Source organism: Oncorhynchus mykiss, chromosome 24 (genome assembly GCF_057628025.1).
Source record: "Oncorhynchus mykiss isolate SJ-2025 chromosome 24, ASM5762802v1, whole genome shotgun sequence".
Taxonomy (NCBI): domain Eukaryota; kingdom Metazoa; phylum Chordata; class Actinopteri; order Salmoniformes; family Salmonidae; genus Oncorhynchus; species Oncorhynchus mykiss.
The window spans coordinates 30,433,867-30,457,517 of NC_143045.1; the positions used below are offsets into that span (position 1 = coordinate 30,433,867).

At 42.5% G+C, this 23,651-nt stretch overlaps 1 protein-coding gene across 1 annotated transcript in view; it reads left to right on the top strand.

Moving 5' to 3' along the window:
- Window positions 1–12,129: 12,129 nt before the first annotated feature.
- The window catches only part of LOC110504126 (melatonin receptor type 1B-B), a 70,707-nt gene continuing 59,185 nt past the window's right edge, over window positions 12,130–23,651 (top strand). The window contains exon 1 of the mRNA XM_021582955.3: window positions 12,130–12,780. Coding sequence (XP_021438630.3) covers window positions 12,552–12,780 — 229 coding nt within the window. The 5' untranslated portion in view covers window positions 12,130–12,551. The remainder of the gene's footprint in view (window positions 12,781–23,651) is intronic.

Consider the following 23,651-nt stretch of genomic DNA (forward strand, 5'->3'; position numbering starts at 1 on the left):
TTATTATGTGGATTATTATTAATGGACATTTTTTTACATTTAAGTCTGACATTTCTAACTGGAAATTATAACTTCAGAAGAGTTTTTAACCACAAATACACTACACATTTAAACTTTTCTGCACTTTAGGGAAAGTTCTAATGCAGCAGGGTGATCAAATTAAGATCCTACATCTGTAGCGTGAGGTAACGTCGTAATGAGAATAGACATGATGTGGTTGCTTGGCTAAACAAGCAAGCCAGCTGTGTGTATTGTGTGTGTGTGTGTGTGTGTGTGTGTGTGTGTGTGTGTGTGTGTGTGTGTGTGTGTGTGTGTGTGTGTGTGTGTGTGTGTGTGTGTGTGTGTGTGTATGATGCGTTTCTGCATGTATTGTTATTGAGTGCTGTAACTTTTGCTTATCACACATTGAGTAAGACAGGGACTCATCAGACAGTGAGTTAGACGGTGACTCATCAGACAGTGAGTTAGACGGTGACTCATTAGACAGTGACTCATCAGACAGTGAGTTAGACGGTGACTCATCAGACAGTGAGTTAGACGGTGACTCATCAGACAGTGAGTTAGACGGTGACTCGGTGTAAGCCAGCTAGGGATGGCTATTTAATAGTCTGACAGTGAGTTAGACGGTGACTCATCAGACGGTGAGTTAGATGGTGACTCATCAGACAGTGAGTTAGAAGGTGGCTCGTCAGACGGTGAGTTAGATGGTGAGTTAGGCGGTGACTCATCAGGTGGTAACTCATCAATTGTGACTCATCAGACGGTGACTCATCCATCAGGCGGTGACTCAGACATCGATTCATCAGACATCGACTCATCAGACAGTGAGTTAGGTGGTGACTCATCAGACAGTGAGTTAGGCGGTGACTCACACAGACAAAAGCTCTTTCCCTGGCATAAATAGTTATCGGTCTTTTGTTTTTGAATGGTTGTTATTGTTATAAAAAATACATATATATATATATATATAAAATAAAAAGAGTTTGAGAGGGGTAGTCGCCACATGGACACGTGTTTAACTATTAATTAATTGGCTAATAGACATGGCTGCCCATCTGTACTGTTGAGTCTGACATTGAGTTGGTAAGGCAGAGGGTCCTTAGCTAGGACAGGCTTGTCTGCCATGCTCCGATTTGGTCTGCTAAACATGGTCTATTTTTACAGACGATTGTGTCTGGGGCATTTGCTGTGCTGAAAAAGGGAGAGGGAGAGAGCAGAGCGTATGCCAAAATAGGAGAAAGGAGTCAGGAAAAACAACCCCTCTCCATCTGACATTTACACAAGTGACACAGCTGCATGGAGCACATATGGATTGGGAAGAAAAGGAGAGAGCATGTGCATTCATACAACGCACATTGTGTGACACACAAACACACAGATAAACACAAGCACATAATGTATGCAACAAACACACACACTCTCACAGAGGGGGGTATGGAGGCAGCCAGGTACATTTGGGGGTTGGCCTAATCCCTCTCCCTATTTCTCTTTCACACAGGCATAAGCATTCCCTCTACTTTGTGAAGCCAGTGAGGCTAACATCAAAGCAGATATACCTTGGCTTTCACTCAGAGACAGAGAGGCAATTACATAACCTGTGAGCTCTTAACGAGACACGCACTGGAACAATCAAACTCTGCCCCCGTGTGCTCACCAACACCAGGCAGGCACTGAGAAAACAACTTGTGCCTCAATCCTGTCTCCTGTCAAGGGACATATTCAATCTGCCATGTTTTTCCCTATAGTCATTAATGCTGATAAAACATAATAATAATCTAGCCTAAAGAATGGTAGTCGTTCTGTTTCATTCCTGGAGCTGGAGGTGGAGGTACACTTCAAGACCAAAAGTATGTGGACACATACTCGTCAAACACCTCATTCCAAAATTATGGGCATTAATAGGGAGTTGGTCCCCCCTTTGCTGCTATAACATCCTCCACTCTTCTGGGAAGGCTTTCCACTAGATGTTTGAACATTGCTGCAGGGACTTACTTCCATTCAGCCACAAGAGCATTAGTGAGGTCGGGCACTGATGTTGGGCGATCAGGCCTGGCTCGGAGTTAGCGTTCCAATTCATCCCAAAGGTGATTGATGGGGTGGAGGTCAGGGCTCTGTGCATGTCAGTCAAGTTCTTCCACAACGATCTCGGCAAATCATTTCTGTATGGATCTCACTTTGTGCACGGGAGCAGGAAAGGGCCTTCCCCAAACTGTTGTCACAAAGTTGGAAGCACAGAATTGTCAAGAATGTCATTGCATGCTGTAGCGTTAAGATTTCCCTTCACTGGAACAAAGGGACCTATGATAAACAGCCCCAGAACATTATTAATCCTCCAGTGAACGTTACAGTTGGCACTATGCATTGGGGCAGGTAGCATTCTCCTGGCATCCGCCAAACTTGGACTGCCAGATGGTGAAGCGTGACTTATTACTCCAGAGAACACCTTTACACTGCTCCAGAGTCCAATGGTGGTGAGCTTTACACCACTCTAACCAATGCTTGGCATTGCACATGGTGATCTTAGGTTTATGTGAGGCTGCTCAGCCAGTTTGGAACTCGTAGTGGGTGTTGCAACTGAGGACTACACGCTACACGCTTCAGCTGTTCCGTTCTGTGAGCTTTTGTGGCCTACCACTTTGCGGCTGAGCTGTCATTGGTCCTAAACGTTTCCACTTCACATTAACAGCACTTATAATTGACTGGGCAGCTTTTTTTACTCCTATTTTGTGACATCCAATCCAATTGGTAGTTACAGCCTTGTCCCACCACTGCAACTCCAGTATGGACTCTGGAGAGGCAAAGGTCGAGAGCCTTGCGTCCTCCGAAACACTGCTTCTTGACACACTGCTCGCTTAACCCGGAAGCCAGCCGCACGAATGTGTTGGAGGAAACATCATACAGCTGACGACCGAAGTCAGCGTGTGTGCTCCCAGCCCACCACAAGGAGTCACCCTCCCCTAACCAGGACGACACTGGGCCAATTGTGAGCCGCCTCACGGGTCTCTCTGGGATCGAACCCGAGTTTGTAGTGACGCCTCTAGCAGTGCAGTGCATTAGACCGCTGCGGCAATTGGGAGGCCCTAGCAGGGTAGAAATTTGACAAACTGACTTGTTGGAAAGGTGGCATCCTACTGTCAATGTTTCTCTATGGAGATTGCATGGCTGTGTGCCTGATTTTATACTGTGCCTGAAATAGCCGAATCTACTAATTTGAAGGGCTGCCAACATACTTTTGTATATATAGTGTATTTCCTGCACCCTGAAGGTGCTCAGCGTGAGGCTGCTCAGTTCTGGACATTATAGACACGTGATCGTATACAAATAGAAGCAATGTTTGAAGTTATGTTTCAGTCAAACATTACATCTGTTTGGGCTTCTTGCTGTCAATTTGCAGTCTACTAATTATTCTACATTTTAGCAGCCACTCTTATCCAGAGCGACTTATATGAGCAATTAGGGTTAAGTACCTTGCTCAAGGGCACATCTACAGATTGGCCCGCGGCTGAATCTAGTTGATGATCCCTATTGTAACGGCTTTCTTCTGTGGACGAAGGAGAGGACCATGTTTAATAAAGACAATAAACGTGAACACTACAAAATAGAAAACAACAAATGTGAGAAACAGTCCTATCTGGTGCATCGACAGAAGACAACAACCCACAAAACCCAACAACAAAAAAAACAGGCTACCTAAATACGGTTCCCAATCAGAGACAATGACTAACACCTGCCTCTGATTGAGAACCATATCAGGCCAAACATAGAAACAGGAAAACTAGACACACAACATAGAATGCCCACTCAGCTCACGTCCTGACCAACACTAAAAGAAAGAAAACACAAAAGAACTATGGTCAGAACGTGACACCTACCTTAAAATCTACAACCTTTTATATATGATTCATCCAACAGTTCGTTGATCAATCAAATTTATTTTATATAGCCCTTCGTACATCAGCTGATATCTCAAAGTGCTGTACAGAAACCCCAGCCTAAAACCCCAAACAGCAAGCAATGCAGGTGAAGAAGCACGGTGGCTAGGAAAAACTCCCTAGAAAGGCCAAAACCTAGGAAGAAACCTAGAGAGGAACCAGGCTATGTGGGGTGGCCAGTCCTCTTTTGGCTGTGCCGGGTGGAGATTATAACAAAACATGGTCAAGATGTTCAAATGTTCATAAATGACCAGCATGGTCGAATAATAATAAGGCAGAATAGTTGAAACTGGAGCAGCAGCACAGTCAGGTGGACTGGGGACAGCAAGGAGTCATCATGTCAGGTATTCCTGGGGCATGGTCCTAGGGCTCAGGTCCTCCGAGAGAGAGAAAGAAAGAGAGAATTAGAGAGAGCATATGTGGGATGGCCAGTCCTCTTCTGGCTGTGCCGGGTGGAGATTATAACAGAACATGGCCAAGATGTTCAAATGTTCATAAATGATCAGCATGGTCGAATAATAATAAGGCAGAACAGTTGAAACTGGAGCAGCAGCACAGCCAGGTGGACTGGGGACAGCAAGGAGTCATCATGTCAGGTAGTCCTGGGGCATGGTCCTAGGGCTCAGGTCCTCCGAGAGAGAGAAAGAGAGAAGGAGAGAATTAGAGAACGCACACTTAGATTCACACAGGACACCGAATAGGACAGGAGAAGTACTCCAGATATAACAAACTGACCCTAGCCCCCCGACACATAAACTACTGCAGCATAAATACTGGAGGCTGAGACAGGAGGGGTCAGGAGACACTGTGGCCCACTCCGAGGACACCCCCGGACAGGGCCAAACAGGAAGGATATAACCCCACCCACTTTGCCAAAGCACAGCCCCCACACCACTAGAGGGATATCTTCAACCACCAACTTACCATCCTGAGACAAGGCTGAGTATAGCCCACAAAGACCTCCGCCACGGCACAACTTAAGGGGGGGGGGGGGGGGGGGGCGCCAACCCAGACAGGATGACCACATCAGTGACTCAACCCACTCAGGTGACGCACCTCCTCCAGGGACGGCATGAGAGAGCCCCAGTAAAGCCAGTGACTCAGCCCCTGTAATAGGGTTAGAGGCAGAGAATCCCAGTGGAAAGAGGGGAACCGGCCAGGCAGAGACAGCAAGGGTGGTTCGTTGCTCCAGAGCCTTTCCGTTCACCCTCCCACTCCTGGGCCAGACTACACTCAATCATATGACCCACTGAAGAGATGAGTCTTCAGTAGAGACTTAAAGGTTGAGACCGAGTTTGCGTCTCTGACATGGGTAGGCAGACCGTTCCATAAAAATGGAGCTCTATAGGAGAAAGCCCTGCCTCCAGCTGTTTGCTTAAAAATTCTAGGGACAATTAGGAGGCCTGCGTCTTGTGACCGTAGCGTACGTGTAGGTATGTACGGCAGGACCAAATCAGAGAGATAGATAGGAGCAAGCCCATGTAATGCTTTGTAGGTTAGCAGTAAAACCTTGAAATCAGCCCTTGCTTTGACAGGAAGCCAGTGTAGAGAGGCTAGCACTGGAGTAATATGATCAAATTTTTTGGTTCTAGTCAGGATTCTAGCAGCCGTATTTAGCACTAACTGAAGTTTATTTAGTGCTTTATCCGGGTAGCCGGAAAGTAGAGCATTGCAGTAGTCTAACCTGGAAGTGACAAAAGCATGGATTAATTTTTCTGCATCATTTTTGGACAGAAAGTTCCTGATTTTTGCAATGTTACGTAGATGGAAAAAAGCTGTCCTTGAAATGGTCTTGATATGTTCTTCAAAAGAGAGATCAGGGTCCAGAGTAACGCCGAGGTCCTTCACAGTTTTATTTGAGACGACTGTACAACCATTAAGATTAATTGTCAGATTCAACAGAAGATCTCTTTGTTTCTTGGGACCTAGAACAAGCATCTCTGTTTTGTCCGAGTTTAAAAGTAGAAAGTTTGCAGCCATCCACTTCCTTATGTCTGAAACACATTCTTCTAGCAAGGGCAATTTTGGGGCTTCACCATGTTTAATTGAAATGTACAGCTGTGTGTCATCTGCATAGCAGTGAAAGCTAACATTATGTTTTCGAATAACATCCCCAAGAGGTAAAATATATAGTGAAAACAATAGTGGTCCTAAAACGGAACCTTGAGGAACACCGAAATTTACAGTTGATTTGTCAGAGGACAGACCATTCACAGAGACAAACTGATATCTTTCCGACAGATAAGATCTAAACCAGGCCAGAACTTGTCCGTGTAGACCAATTTGGGTTTCCAATCTCTCCAAAAGAATGTGGTGATCGATGGTATCAAAAGCAGCACTAAGGTCTAGGAGCACGAGGACAGATGCAGAGCCTCGGTCCGATGCCATTAAAATGTCATTTACCACCTTCACAAGTGCCGTCTCAGTGCTATGATGGGGTCTAAAACCAGACTGAAGCATTTCGTATACATTGTTTGTCTTCAGGAAGGCAGTGAGTTGTTGCGCAACAGCCTTTTCTAAAATTTTTGAGAGGAATGGAAGATTCGATATAGGCCGATAGTTTTTTATATTTTCTGGGTCAAGGTTTGGCTTTTTCAAGAGAGGCTTTATTACTGCCACTTTTAGTGAGTTTGGTACACATCCGGTGGATAGAGAGCCGTTTATTATGTTCAACATAGTAGGGCCAAGCACAGGAAGCAGCTCTTTCAGTAGTTTAGTTGGAATAGGGTCCAGTATGCAGCTTGAAGGTTTAGAGGCCATGATTATTTTCATCATTGTGTCAAGAGATATAGTACTAAAACACTTGAGTGTCTCTCTTGATCCTAGGTCCTGGCAGAGTTGTGCAGACTCAGGACAACTGAGCTTTGAAGGAATACGCAGATTTAAGGAAGAGTCCGTAATTTGCTTTCTAATAATCATAATCTTTTCCTCAAAGAAGTTCATGAATTTATCACTGCTAAAGTGAAAGTCATCCTCTCTTGGGGAATGCTGCTTTTTAGTTAGCTTGATGTAGTCTAGGCTTACTTAACGCTCATGAGAAAAAATAGACCTACAGAGAATGTAAACACATGGCGCAAGGCTTCATGCTCCCTTGAGGCTGAAGTAAGGCGGGAAAGTGGGTGGAAGGAGGTGCCCTGGTAAATAACCAAAGAAATGTATAGCCTATGTATGACCCGTCTTCCAGCACAGTCAAACTAGCTCACCTCTTTGTGTCCCTAGACAGCAAACTCACATATATACCATGTGGCCCTGCTGATAAGTCAGAAACACACAGCAGGGCAGCCAGTGGTGAGATGAGAAACACTTTATAGCCACCATATAGGAGAAATGGAAAAGAACCCTCTAGAATTCCAGACGTTGAAGTTTAATTTGGTGAGGATCAGCTAGGCTATAACTTGTGGGCAGGCCTGAAAGGATGTCAAGTATCCTGGTTCTAAAATCAAGTGTCCTCATGGTGTGAGGGCTGTAGCTTGTAAACAATGGTGTTGTGACTCTTCAACCTTTTCTCCAAATGAATTTGTTCCTTTAAAATCAGTATGGAACAATATATAGTCTCTTATAGCCTAGACCTGGGGAGCATCATAAGCTAGGCAACGGCACAAAGTCTGGGGAGGATGTCATGTTGGACATTTCGAAAGGAGAAATACATTTCTCTGGGGAGGATCCTCTTCAGATAGACATCTCTCCCAACAAATCACAAGTTTGGGTAAAATGCAAGCGGGAAATGTGTTCATGTTTATCATGTTGAGCTAGCTTAACAAGTGGATATGGAAGCTAAGTTACCAGTGATGTGGTTCCCATTTCTGACTCGTCCTCTCTGTCCCAACCAAGGACCCAGGGTTCTAGTCTGGAATTACGCTTTCGACTATGCCCAGAGGACATTATTGCAGTGCTTATGTCAGCCTCTACTCTGAGCGCGTACTATGTTAGCTGTGATAGGCCGCTACAGGATAGTCGAGGCGTGCCAGTTCATTTTCACGCCCTGATAACGTTAAATTGATGTTGTGAGAGAAGCATAATCTTTGCCCTCGTTTGCCTCCAATGGTGTTCAAACTGAGATAACGGAGACTTTAACCTGTGAGTGTGTGACAAATGCTGTGGGCCTGTGAGTCTCTTGGGTGAGAAATTAAGCTTCATCTTGTGCTATCTGCAGTTATCCTCGCACAAATTCTCTCTCTGTGTCGCTCTCTCTCTGTCTCTGTCTCTGACTCTGTCTCTTTCATATTCAGTACCAGTCAAAAGTTTGTACTATTTTCCTACATTGTAGAATAATAGTGAAGACATCAAAACTATGAAATAACACATATTGAATCACGTAGTAACCAAAAAAGTGATAAACAAATCAAACTTTATTTCATATTAGAGATTCTTCAAAGTAGCCACCCTTTGCCTTCTCCTCTGAACAGTTGATGTTGAGATGTTGCTGTTACTTGAACTCTGTGAAGCATTTATTTAGGCTGCAATTTCAAGAGCTTTGCACACTCTTGGGATTCTCTCAACTAACTTCATGAGGTAGTCACCTGGAATGCGTTTCAATTAACAGGTATGCTTTACTAAAAGTTAATTTGTGCAATTTCTTTCCTTCTTTGAGCCAATCAGGGGTAGTATACAGAAGATAGCACTATTTGGTAATAGACCAAGTCCATATTATGGCAGGAACAGCTCAAATAATCAAAGAGAAATGATAGTCCATCATTACTTTAAGACATGGAGGTCAGTCAATCCAGTTTCTTCAAGTGCAGTCGCGAAAACCATCACGCGCTATGATGAAACTAGCTCTCATGAGGACCACCACAGGAATGGAACACACAGAGTTACCTCTGCTGCAGAGGATAAGTTCATTAGAGTTACCAGCCTCAGAAATTGCAGCCCAAATAAATGCTTCACAGAGTTCAAGTAACAGACACATCTCAACATCAACTGTTCACAGGAGACTGCGTGAATCAGGCCTTCATGGTTGAATTGCTGCAAAGAAACCACTACTAAAGGACACCAATATTAAGAAGAGACTTGCTTGGGCCAAGAAACACAAGCAATGGGCATTAGACCAGTGGAAAGCTGTCCTTTGGTCTGATGAGTCCAAATTTTAGATTTTTGGTTCCAACTGCTATGTCGTTGTGAAACGCAGAGTAGGTGAACAGATTATCTCTGCATGTGTGGTTCCCACCGTGAAGCATGGAGGAGGACGTGTGATGGTGTGGTGTGCTTTTCTGGTGACACTGTCTTTGATTTATTTGGAATTCAAGGCACACTTAACCAGAATGGCTACCACAGCATTCTGTAGCTACAGTGCCTTGCGAAAGTATTCGGCCCCCTTGAACTTTGCGACCTTTTGCCACATTTCAGGCTTCAAACATAAAGATATAAAACTGTATTTTTTTGTGAAGAATCAACAACAAGTGGGACACAATCATGAAGTGGAACGACATTTATTGGATATTTCAAACTTTTTTAACAAATCAAAAACTGACAAATTGGGCGTGCAAAATTATTCAGCCCCTTTACTTTCAGTGCAGCAAACTCTCTCCAGAAGTTCAGTGAGGATCTCTGAATGATCCAATGTTGACCTAAATGACTAATGATGATAAATACAATCCACCTGTGTGTAATCAAGTCTCTGTATAAATGCACCTGCACTGTGATAGTCTCAGAGGTCCGTTAAAAGCGCAGACAGCATCATGAAGAACAAGGAACACACCAGGCAGGTCCGAGATACTGTTGTGAAGAAGTTTAAAGCCGGATTTGGATACAAAAAGATTTCCCAAGCTTTAAACATCCCAAGGAGCACTGTGCAAGCGATAATATTGAAATGGAAGGAGTATCAGACCACTGCAAATCTACCAAGACCTGGCCGTCCCTCTAAACTTTCAGCTCATACAAGGAGAAGACTGATCAGAGATGCAGCCAAGAGGCCCATGATCACTCTGGATGAACTGCAGAGATCTACAGCTGAGGTGGGAGACTCTGTCCATAGGACAGCAATCAGTCGTATATTGCACAAATCTGGCCTTTATGGAAGAGTGGCAAGAAGAAAGCCATTTCTTAAAGATATCCATAAAAAGTGTTGTTTAAAGTTTGCCACAAGCCACCTGGGAGACACACCAAACATGTGGAAGAAGGTGCTCTGGTCAGATGAAACCAAAATTGAACTTTTTGGCAACAATGCAAAACGTTATGTTTGGAGTAAAAGCAACACAGCTGAACACATCATCCCCACTGTCAAACATGGTGGTGGCAGCATCATGGTTTGGGCCTGCTTTTCTTCAGCAGGGACAGGGAAGATGGTTAAAATTGATGGGAAGATGGATGGAGACAAATACAGGACCATTCTGGAAGAAAACCTGATGGAGTCTGCAAAAGACCTGAGACTGGGACGGAGATTTGTCTTCCAACAAGACAATGATCCAAAACATAAAGCAAAATCTACAATGGAATGGTTCAAAAATAAACATATCCAGGTGTTAGAATAGCCAAGTCAAAGTCCAGACCTGAATCCAATCGAGAATCTGTGGAAAGAACTGAAAACTGCTGTTCACAAATGCTCTCCATCCAACCTCACTGAGCTTGAGCTGTTTTGCAAGGAGGAATGGGAAAAAATGTCAGTCTCTCGATGTGCAAAACTGATAGAGACATACCCCAAGCGACTTACAGCTGTAATCGCAGCAAAAGGTGGCGCTACAAAGTATTAACTTAAGGGGGCTGAATAATTTTGCAGGCCCAATTTTTCCATTTTTGATTTGTTAAAAAAGTTTGAAATATCCAATAAATGTTGTTCCACTTCATGATTGTGTCCCACTTGTTGTTGATTCTTCACAAAAAATACAGTTTTATATCTTTATGTTTGAAGCCTGAAATGTGGCAAAAGGTCGCAAAGTTCAAGGGGTCCGAATACTTTCGCAAGGCACTGTATATGCCATCCCATCTGGTTTGTGCTTAGTGGGACTATCTATCATTTGATTTTCAACAGGACAATGACCCCAAAAATACCTCAAGGCTGTGTAAGGACTATTTGACCAAGGAGAGTGATGAAGTGCTGCATCAGATGACCTGGCCTCAACAATCCTCCAACCGCAACCCAATTGAGATTGTTTGGGGTGAGTTGGACAGCAGAGTGAAGGAAAAGCAGTCAACAAGTGCTCAGCATATGTGGGAACTCCTTCATGACAGTTTGAAAAGCATTCCAGGTGAAGCTGGTTGAGAGAATGCCAAGCGTGTGCAAAGCTGTCATCAAGGCAAAGGGTGGCTACTTTGAAGAATCTCAAATGTAAAATATATTTAGATTTGTTTAAGACTTTTTTGGTTAGTAAATTATTCCATATTTATTATTCCTTAGTTGAGATGTCTTTACTATTATTCTACAGTGTAGAAAATATTAAAAATAAAGTAAAGCCCTTGAATGAGTAGGTGTGTCCAAATGTTTGACTGGTACTGTATATATAACTGTGGGGGTGATAATATAGCATGCTGGAACTGGTTGAGGGAGCTCATATTATAGGAGATGGTGCTCCCAGAAGCACAGAGAGGAGGTGCACAATACCCACTGGGTATAGAAGTCTGTTCAACATCTAGTTTTGAATTACATTTGGTTGAGTTGTCAACTAATGTAAAATCAACATAAAAGTCACAATGTCATTGACAAAATACGAAATTGCCTCGTGTAGATAACTTTTTGCGAATTAAATCAGTTTCCCATGTTGTTTCAACATCATATTACATTTTTTGATTGAAATGACGTGGAAACAAAGTTGATTCAACCAGTTTTTGCCCAGTGGGTCGGACACATTCCGGTCCCTCATATGCAATTCGCTCCCGGTGGTGCTAGCCAGTCTCCTCTTCATACTCGCAACTTCACATTTTTTGTAGTGAAGAGGTTGGACGGAGCAGGCATCTGTTGTCGAATGATAGTCAATTCAATGTAATACAACATTGTTTCCAGAAGGCGTAGCGCAGACAGACAGAAATCTCCTTATAATTAATAAACAGAATCAAACCAATCAAAGAATGGCTTGTCACCGCGCCTGAGCAAAACAATACTCATGAAAAGCATTACTGAGCTCAGTTTCGAAGCACGAGTTGATGAATCCGCCTCTCGGATATATCCTCCTTCTGAATTACAAGCCTACCGTCTGGCTCTCCCTATCTTGTCTGATTGCGCGGTGGATTCGCAATTCCGAGCAGCTTTTAAAACAAATCATTCAGACCGCAGCCAGACTTTGCCAGAGGTAAAATACAGCAGCTCACAGCACAGCACGCAAGGTTCGGTCTGACCAGCATAGAAGAGAGAAGAGGGTTGAGAGAAAGCGATAGGCGCGTTCACACTGGGATAACAGCTGGACTGGATATGCAAATGTACTGCCAGAATGACGGCACTGAGCACCCACGAGCCTTCTCATGTATCTGATCGATAGGGGATATTAGGGCCAGCTGGCCAGAGCGGGCACAGTTATAAACAACTCGATGACGGCGCGGCTCACTCTGAGCAAGTTGAGAAACAGTGTGCATCACAGACTGTCGAAACCAAGTGCCCACCGCGACGTTAAACATATTCAGCTGTCAAATAGGCTACAAGTCTACTTTCGCAACAACATGTCACTGTTTTGCCAGGACAGCGGTGTTTGAATGACTCGGACAGGGAGGACATACGTTGGCAGCCCTAAGGTTTTCGACATGCCAGAGAATGTTTCGTTCTCCAGGAACCGCACGGTTCTGGACACGCGGCCGGGGACGCGTCCCGCATGGGCTATCACGGTACTGGCCAGCGTGCTGATCTTCACCACGGTGGTGGATGTCTTGGGCAACTTGCTGGTTATCATTTCAGTGCTTAGGAACCGGAAACTTAGAAATGCGGGTAAGGGGATAATGATTGTTTGTGTCTCTTTGTATGTGTGTGTGTGTGTGTTCACTCGCGAGAGAGAGAGACGGAGGAAAATGGCACCAGTAGTTATACCTTAATATTGTTTAAAGATTTGGCATGACTTTGACATATCAACCAATGCAATAGATATATTCTAAATGGATATTATATTCTAAGGAGAGAATCTGAAAATACGATTTCGTTCTCGTGCGTTATCTGAATCCCTGAGCGATCTCATTCACACCAATAAACCTACACGCAAGACTCCACATATGAATGAGACTGGTGAAAATAGTGTATGTATTCCTCCTATGCAGAAGGATTTAGTTCACTTTATGCACATATAAAATTAAGATTGTATCGAATGTTGACTATTTGAGTTTGAATCACTTTTTGTTATGGGAAAATGTTATATCCTATTGCCTGTAATGTGTTTTAATAACCTTTGGCAATGCTTTATCAGTCATTCATCAGCCACTTGTGAGGATTCTGCAGGCAGTTCTCAGATTTTATGGAGCGACTCAATTCCTACCAAAAAATGTACGCATAAATTGCATAGATTATGAAGAGGGTAAAAGATTGCAATCCCATGGGATTATTTTGTTTAGTTTACTTTATTGTTGATAGACCTATAGTTAGCATTAATCGTTTGTTTTATTCAATATTGATCATGTTGTTTTTAGATTTATTGTCTTATTTATTTTAATAAATAAGTAAATAGCCATGTTTTTGTGTGGATAAACCGGGGCCTAAACTTTTATTTCCAGTGTGGGTTTTGCAAACCTTTTTCATATGCCTGCCGAGTCCATACTGGAAATGCAAAGAGAAGACTCTTGATTCCCGCCAGGGGTATCCAAACAGAGCGGCAAGAAATCCGCTCCAACACATCGACAGCCGTGTTATTGTTGCAAACACATTATGTGCCCATACGGGTGACATACAATGGGTCTATTTTGTTTGGCTTTTTCACAGTGGTCTAGTAGTTGTTATCTAGCTTACTGATTAATATTGGAATATATGTTTGAAAACAGAATGCACATTTAGTTGTGATGGTTTGGGGGTTTAAAGCAGGGACCGGGAATAGTTTTAATACTCTTGGTTAATTCCAGTCTGTTTTGCCTAATACTGAGTGCTCAAATCCCGGTGTTTCTTCCCTTATGGCACGGTCCAGATGTTGACTGTTGGAGGTTGGAGCCAATGGCCGACCTTCCGTACCCGCTCTCTGTTTCCCTGTCTCGGTCTCTCTGTAGCACGTTATCAGCAGTCCCAGTCGTTATTTATAAGTCCTCGGTTCACTTGCTTTTATTCTTGCTGAGAAGCATCATCTACCAGGGGCGTCATGTACCCTAAAAATCAGAGGGGACAGCTTTTTCCTGCAATCTAGAGCCATAATCATTATGCTTATTTCTATGTAAAAAAAAAAAAAAAAAATGCATATCTAAGCATACCTCTTGAGATGTCTGTATCCTACTAACTCGTAGTTCTTTAAAAAAAAACGAAATATGTTTGTCTGCATCTCTGCTAAAATCTGGGTGAAGATTAAAAGTTATGTGAGTCTTATTCAGTACATTTAGTAAGAACAGTGGTAGAGACTCCTCCATCCTCCACTCATTCAAACGTAGATGTGGATCTTCCAGTCTGACCCCTCTGCTGTCTCTGGCTCCACACCCACCCTGGCCCGGCCATCTAGATGTGTGAAGGTTAGTACCTTTTATGTAGGGAAGCTAATTAAATATATATATATTACCATAGCATTTTTGTATGTTCTCTATAATTATGCACTTGGAAATGTATCACTTGACCAATTCGGCCACTTGGGTGCTTTTGGGCAAACTTGTGAGGTCTGAAATTGTGCACACACACTGCTGCCCTCTTATGGACGAAATTTAAATTACACCCAACTTCCTATGTCAATGTATGGCCTTTTTTTGCATTTCAAAGATGATACAATAAAAATAGAAAGTGCCAGTTGTTTTGTTTGTTTATCTTTTACCGGATCTAATGTGTTATATTCTCCGACATTAATTTCACATATACACAAACTTAAGTGTTTCCTTTCAAATAGCATGTCCCTGCTTCAGGTCCTGAGCTACAAGCAGTTAGATTTGGGTACGTCATTTTAGGCTGAAATTGAGATGAAGGGTCCGATCCTTATTAACTAGCTAACGTTGCCAATGAAAGGAAGGTTAGTTAGCAAGCAACAACAAATTTAAGCGTGTACTGTAGACCATTTTGCTAACATGAAAGAGAGAAGGATGGCATTGGCGTTTCTCTACAAGTAGGATGAATCAACATGTTAGTTCTACTTGAACGAATGCAACTACACACACACGCGCAGGCACGCACACAAAAAACAGAACCATGGACAGCCACATCATATTTAGGTTACATTGATTGGACAAAATTATTTTGGGGTATCTTTTAGTTGTCACTGTATTAGACTAAGCATAGATGATTTGATGATGTAGAAATATTGAAGTTGAAATGGTGCTGGAATAGTGGAGGCAGCTCCTGTTTCTTTGCGACTTGCGGTAACTCTATGTGGTGCTAAATCAATAGTTGTTTAATAGTCTGAAAATGTCGGAAACATTAACTGTTTGTTATGTGCGATATGCTTTGTGCTCTTCTGTTTTGCGATGAAACAAAGGTGTGGTTGAATTTATTCAGCCACTGTGTATTCTTATTGTCTCGGTTTTAGGCCTATATATTACGGTCCCAAGGTATTTGAACTCCAAGTGTATAGAGAAAACAACGCAATTATCACAACACATAGGTTGTAATATGGCTTTTTTTTCCTGGCTTGGCTTCCCCAGTGATTTTACCCACGCACCAATACTGAACAACACACACATAAACATAATTGATTGTGGATGTGCGTAATCTCATAACTCTGGATCAAAAGGTTGCGTGTTTGATACCAGTTGTGGAGAGTGTTTTTTATTTTTCGTTTGAACCATATCCCAAACTTTAACCCTTAGAAAAGTAACGTTATTTATAACAAGGGTTACATGGAGAAAATCGGACCTCTGAATTGAAAAATATATATTTTACCCGAACCCTTCCTGAACCCTTGAAAAAAACAACCATAAAGTGTATAGCAGGGAACATGTCTACCGTTTACCTTCACTTTTTTGGAAAGACCAGAGCCTTTTTATAAGCATTTTTAGAAACTGTTCATTGTCCTGTAAGCATTGCATGGCAACGCAGGAATTTTTTGCCCACGGAGCTGGGGGCCAGAATGTTGTGGTTTTTCGCAGACGACAGTGGACAAAAGTAGGAGTGGAAAGATCTCCTTTATAGTAAAAGTATTGCATGACTCTATTGTACTGTATCATCGTATTTGCCGAGAAAAAAATGTGTTTTATAAACATTTCATGCAATTCTACGTCATTTTACATATTAGCAGAATATGTTATAATACCACACAAATTACCGAAATTACAGACTAAGAATGGACAGGCCTACGTGTTCATCTCATCATATTTATCCAATGCCGAATCAGTGTGTATTGTTTGCAACGAAACTGTCCCTGTTTGCAAATAACATATCTGAGACATCATTAGGAATCTGAGCAAGGTACTTTCAAAAGTTAGGCCTATAGCTTTCCACCCCATACAGAGTAGGCCTACTGACGCAGAAAAATGTAAGCCGGCTGGCTACTCTTCTTCCACGATTTAACCCAACGAGAGGTCACAAGTGTTTTCCTAAAAGCCTTCTGGGTTTAAACCTCTTCTATTGTACAGAAAGTGAATAGTTTAATCAATTGATAGTGACATAATTAGATCACTTCCCAAGCAAAGTACATGTTTTGTCTCCTCGGCTATAGAAGGTTGTAGCTCAGTCTCTGAATGTCAAAGAAACGAAACAATGATATCGCCATATACATCGTCTTAGTCACGTATTTCCTGTTTTTTTTACAGCTTGTTTCTAGCACGGACCAAAGCGCCATTATAGATCACTTTATATAATGGTTCAGTGTCATTTAAAAAAAATCTTAAGCGAACAAAGGCCTGTGCTTTTTTCCATTTTCCGCAATAAAAGGTAGGGCTATGGCATACCCTCTCACACCCCCTAAATTCGAGTCTTGGTTTTAACTTACCTGCACTTCACTGACACGGAGGTATGCTATTCAAAGAGTGCATGGTGGGTGAAGGAATTTACTGGCAAATCTATGGATATAGCAGCCTATAGCCACATTTAGTCTGTCAAACAGGTAGGCCTGCCTATTATTTCGAAATAGGAAGAAATCGGCTCCAACACAAAGCCCTCTTGTTTTTAGTAAAGTCTAATTAAAATGAAGATGGTTGAAATGAATTATGCCTACTCGAATTTGCCTACTTTCCGCACAATGAGCTGTCGATTTCTGATTGATTGTGCTGCGGCTGCTGCTTCAAGTTTCAGCACCACAATGTAAATTACTCGAATCTGTTTTATTGTTGTCTTACTCTGATCACGGGCAAGAAACATATTATTTTAAATATAAGCAATTATAACAAGCTATCAAAGTTGACCTCTGGTCCTGCCTCTTTCATTACAATAGGCTATAGGGAGTCGCGCGCAACATTTTTTGGACTACACTTAATTAATCGACAATTATTTTCGGAAGAAGCCTTTGACTCTCCTGAACTTCCACCATAGGCGTACATAGCACAGCCATTAGATAGGCAGCACAAACAACGTTTTTGATCAGCAAGAGCAGAGCAGGGCTCAGGGTTGGAATAGCAATTGGTTGTAATGCCTGGTTGTATTTGCACCATCCCAGCATCTATCTTAGAAATGTGACTTTGCTCTGAGCTTCTCCAAGTATGCACTTCGTAGTCTATAGCCTATAAGCTATGGATCATTTGATTGAGACCACACTAAATAGCCTGTTGTCGCACTTGATATTGTGTGCCCAACGAAGAATGAGAGATTAGGAACGGCATCGGGCGCACATCGATATATAACCTAATATTGACATTTCATAAATTACAAATGCCATGACCCTCCCCTGGACTAGATTAAAAAAATAAATACTAAACCCTCCATTGACTGAAATTGAAAAGCATTTCCCTCCCCCATTTTCCTCCAGGTACCAATTCAGTAAATGTTTATCTATTCCTTACCTTAACCATTCAGAATGCGTAATGCCATGATGCTGGATCAGAAGGTTGCGTGTTTGATCCTGTTTTTTGTTGTTGTTGGTTGTTTTAACCCCCTAGAGACGATGTCAGCACCCCACCGGAAATCTAATTAGCAAAATACACATCTGTCCGTTTAAGATGGAGATCTGTTGTTTTGCTCTGGATGTGTCTCAATCCACCTCATCGGTCGATGTGGAACTCATCGGTCGATGTGGAACACATCTGCGGTGAAAGGTGACAAAACAACAGATCTCTATCACAAAATTGTCTGTAGCATAGGAACCCCCACAAGTGTCTCGGTATAGTGGATGTTCCAACCTCTTTCTGTAGCGTATGATCAGTTTGGGCTACACACTAATATGACCCCTCATTGGAAAGGTGAGACTCTCACGAACAGGTACATGATAGTCTGCTCTAAGATGCCCACAGGCCTGAGAAGACTCTTCTGAATGTCCCCGGAGCAGTTGAAAAAATGAAAGTATATATGGAGACTGTTTAGTGCCAAAAGTAACGGGTTAAATACATGTAAAAAATAAATTACAAATAATAATTAAAAAAATCTGCAAAAGGTTTCCTAATATTTCTAATATCTCTCAAATATAGGACAAACACTTCAGAACAAACTTCCTTTAGATTATTTTTGTTGGTGGGGGGACTATCTATTGTTCCATGTAATTAATCTGTTATTCAATGCATTTTTATGGCCATATAGCAGTAAGGCCAAATGTAATTTTCTGGCTAATTTGTAAATATATTTTATTGATACTTCAAGGGGTCTTAAAATTCAAAATCAAATAACTAATGACCTTCTTAAAGCAATTCCATATAGCTTAGAGGAACCCGGATGGTGTATCAAATCACCCAGTCACTACAAAGATACAGTGTCCTTCCTAATCCAGTTGCCGGAGACGAAGGAAACCGCTCAGGGATTTCACCATGAATCCAATGGTGACATTTAAACAGTTACAGAGTTTAATGGCTGTGATAGGAGAAAACTGAGGATGGATCAATAACATTGTACTTACGCCACAATACTAACCTAAATGACAGAGTGAAAAGAAGGAAGCCTGTACAGAATACAAATATTCCAAAACATGCGTCCTGTTTCAACAAGGCACTAAAGAAATACTGCAACAACAAAAAAATGTAGCAAAGCAATTCACTTTTTGTCCTGAATACAAAGTGTTATGTTTGGGTTAAATCCAACACAACACATTACTGAGTACCACTCTTCAAATTTCCTAGCATAGTGGTGGCTGCATCATGTTATGGGTATGCTTGGTTCAGTCTGCTTTCCACCAGACACTGGGAGATTAATTCACCTTTCAGCAGGACAATAACCCAGGGGCGCACCTTTCACTGGGGAATGTGATACAAAATGAGGCAACGGTGTGCTTTAGAACCATGCGTATGCTTTCAAGCGGTCGGGTAGGCTGTTTGGAGTGTTTATCCGACTGGATAAAAAGTTATATATAAAAATAAATATGTCCCCCCCACTTCTAAAACCAATGTTGCGCCCCTGCAATAACCTAAAACACAATCTACACTGGAGTTGCTAACCAAGAAGACAGTGAATGTTCCTGAGGAGCTGAGTTACAGTTTTGACTTAAATCTGGTTGAAAGCCTATGACAAGACCTGAAAATGGTTTTCTAGCAATGATCAACACCCAATTTGACAAAGCTTGAAGAATTTTGAATATAATCATGGGCAAATGTTGCACAATTCAGGTATGGAAGGCTCTTAAAGACTTACCCAGAAAGACTCATAGCTGTAATTGCCGTCAAAGGTGCTTCTACAAAGTATGGACTCGGGTGTGAATAGTTATGTAAATTCATATTTCTGTACTTCATTTTCAATACATTTGCAAAAATGTGCAAAAATGTCTAAAAACATGTTAGACATTTAAAAATTGAATTCAGGCTGTAACACAACAAAATGTGGAATGAGTCAAAGTGTATGAATACTTTCTGAAGGCACTGCATCCCCTAACCTTAACTCTTACCTTACCAGAATGAGTGCCTTAATGAACGATACAGAGTAGCAGGAGCAACTAAAACAGAATGTGTGCCTTACCTTTAGAACGAGTGCCTTACCTTCAGAACGAGTGCCTTACCTTCAGAACGAGTGCCTTACCTTCAGAACGAGTGCCTTACCTTCAGAACCAGTGCCTTACCTTCAGAACCAGTGCCTTACCTTCAGAACGAGTGCCTTACCTTCAGAACGAGTGCCTTACCTTCAGAACGAGTGCCTTACCTTCAGAACGAGTGCCTTACCTTCAGAACGAGTGCCTTACCTTCAGAACGAGTGCCTTACCTTCAGAACAAGTGCCTTACCTTCAGAACGAGTGCCTTACCTTCAGAACGAGTGCCTTACCTTCAGAGTAGCAGGAGCAACCAAAACACTTAAACATTTGACGTTTGGAGCAACTTTGAAATTTGGCATTTGGAGTGCGTGGATGAACGTTTCATTCTGCAGTGAGACTGTTGCGTGGTGGCCCAACGCCCTATTAAGACAATTTATGTTGGTGTTTCCTTTATTTTGTCAGTATATCATAAAGGGAAATTGTTCTGTCAAAAAGTCTAACCACCCATGCTGCTTGTGGAATTAAGCTTAAGATGGATCAAAAAACGTTGTTTGAATTTGATTTGAATGAAGAAGTTCTGATGAGGTTGACTCAGGTGATGTCTGGGGCAGGAAGGGTACACCTATCACCTGGGTCTCTGCCTGCATCTCTGCTCTGTTTCCATCAGGGTCATCTTTCCATCTATCCTGTCCTCCCTCTTGTTGCCTCTCCCTTTCTCTCTGTGGGAGTCCATGGCTAGAGTTCTGCATGTGTGTTGAGAGTGTCGGAGTAGAGACTGAACACAGGTTCTCTTACATGGTGCACTCTGCATACAGTATAATAATTAGGGTGAGTTTGAGTTGATTGATTCTTGCTCACAAATCAAACTGGGGAAAAAAGCTACATTTACATAAATAAACCCACTTAAAATACCTAATACATTGCATTAATAGAATAGAGGACACTTAAAACATCACAGGACATGTTTTCATGATAGAAACTGAAATGTTAATAATAAGAGCCAACAGCAGATAGTGGTCAAAAGTCATACATGGGGCAGCAGCTCCCTGCTTCTGAATTGGATCACTTGATATTTACTTGACAACTTATCATTGTGCACACAGACGTCATTCTTATTTCACTCTATGACGTAGTTCTCTCAGTTTCAATCCTTTCAAGGGATCAGCGCCTGTGTGTGTGTATTGACCTATAGGAGAACAAATCAAATGTTTTATTGCCATGTACACCAGATAGGTGCAGTGAAATGTGTTGTTCTACAGGGTCAGACATAGTAGTACAGTTCCCAAGAGTAAATTAGGGTTAAGTGCCTTGCTCAAGGGCAAATCGACAGATAGTTGACCTTGGCTATTCAAACCAGCAACCTTTCGTTTACTGACCCAACACTCTAACTGCTAGGCTACCTGAGACCCCCATAGTCGGTGTGGATGAGGGGGGATCCGTGGGTGACCCTCTCATGGACCCCATTAATATGCTTGGCTCGTTAACACGTCCCAGAGCTCTCCTCTTCCCCACTCTTAACGAACAGGAGCCAATTAAAGGCAGGCACAGAGGTCTTCTTCCTGAGTGTGTTGGGGGAACACCAATAGAGCCAGACCTCGTCGCACACACAGGGCCGGAGCACATTGGCAGCACAGAGGATTTTTTTTTCTCTCTCTCTCTCTCTCTCTCTCTCTCTCTCTCTCTCTCTCTCTCTCTCTCTCTCTCTCTCTCTCTCTCTCTCTCTCTCTCTCTTTCTCTCTCTCTCTCTCTCTCTTTCTCTCTCTCCTGTCTGCTTGCTCGGGTTTCCTCTTTCCTATCACCCTCTCTATCTATCTCCCTTGTTGAGTGTGTCAGCACTGGGGAGGTGTTTGTGTGTGTGTAAATACCTAGCCATTTACAGCTCCCTCCATCCAACACAACTCCTCTTCACGATAACCATTACCTGCTGTCTGAATATTTAATTAGTAGAGCTATTTCAACTATTTTGGTTTGGGAAATGCCTCAGATTATTATCTGTCTGCTTCGACAGTCACTTTCTCCCTTTGTTACACCTTCCTCTTCCTCCCCTTCCTGTTCCTCTACCTATTTCCCACTCTGTAACTCTCACCCCCCCTCTCTGTCTGTTCACTCCTCCTTCTCTACCTCCCACCCTCTTTGTCTCTCCTCCATCTCTCCCTCTAGCTCTCCTCCATCCCTGTCTCTCCTCCATATCTGTCTATCCTCCATCTCTCCTCCATCTGTCTCTCCTCCATCTGTCTCTCCTCCATCTGTCTCTCCTCCATCTCTGTCTCTCCTCCATCTCTGTCTCTCCTCCATCTCTGTCTCTCCTCCATCCCTGTCTCTCCTCCATCTCTCACTCCATCTCTCCCTACAACTCTGTCTCTCCTCCATCTATGTCTCTCCTCCATCTCTGTCTCTCCTCCATCTGTCTCTCCTCCATCTCTGTCTCTCCCTCTCTCTACCTCTAAGTGTGGTCTTACAGTTTGTTGCAGTTAGAGATAGGGAGGAGAGAGGCAGGGAGGTCAGTAAAGGAAGAGGGAGTTAGAGAGAGATAGGGAAAGACGGAGGGAGTGTGTCTGTTTCTTTGTATTACAGTGTGTGGTTTGAGTGTGGCCAGTGGTGCTAAGCTGGTTGACAATTCTGAGAAAACCATGGGGGACAGGCTTTGATCTATAAGGCTCCTCTCCTTTGCTCCAAAGCACAAACTGGTTTTCTGACTGGTTTCTGAGTGCACTAATACTCTTTTCTGATTGGTTTCTGAGCGCACTAATACTCTTTTCTGATTGGTTTCTGAGTGCACTAATACTCTTTTCTGATTGGTTTCTGAGTGCACTAATACTCTTTTCTGATTGGTTTCTGAGTGCACTAGTACTCTTTTCTGATTGGTTTCTGAGTGCACTAGTACTCTTTTCTGATTGGTTTCTGAGTGCACTGATACTATTTTCTGATTGGTTTCTGATTGCACTAATACTCTTTTCTGATTATACTTAGGCACTAGTTCTCTGAATGCACTAAAGCAGACTGGTCTCATTAAAGGGGCTTTTTGAGTCTGTTTCATGGTCATAGAGTAAAAAATGAGAACTTTGCCACGTACAGTAGCCTACGTACTTACACAAAACTATCCACTGGCAAAAACTCTCTCCATGGTCAACTTTATCGTGGGTTTGAGTTCATAAAATAGGGCACCTTTTCATAAATGGATTGTGTGTGTTTCTGTGTGTGTGTGGTGTGTGTTTGTGTGAGAATATCTGAGTGGAATTCAGACAAAGAAGATAGTCTGGTAAAAAGACAGAACTGCAGACAAAGTGACAGAAAATAATTGCTTCAGTGGGAGAGAGTCACGTCCTGACCTTAGTTCCTTTTGTATGTTTCTATTTTAGGTTGGTCAGGGCGTAAGTTGGGGTGGGCATTCAATGTTTTTGTTCTATGTTTTGTATTTCTATGTGTTTGGCCTGGTATGGTTCCCAATCAGAGTCAGCTGTCAATTGTTGTCTCTGATTGAGAACCATACTTAGGTAGCCTGTGTTCCCACTATGATTTGTGGGTAGTTGTTTTCTGTTTTGTGAATTCACCTGACAGAAATGTTTCGTTTCTTCCTTTCACGTTGTTATTTTGTTTTGTGTGTTCAGTCTAATAAATTAACATGGACACTTACCACGCTGCATATTGGTCCGATCCT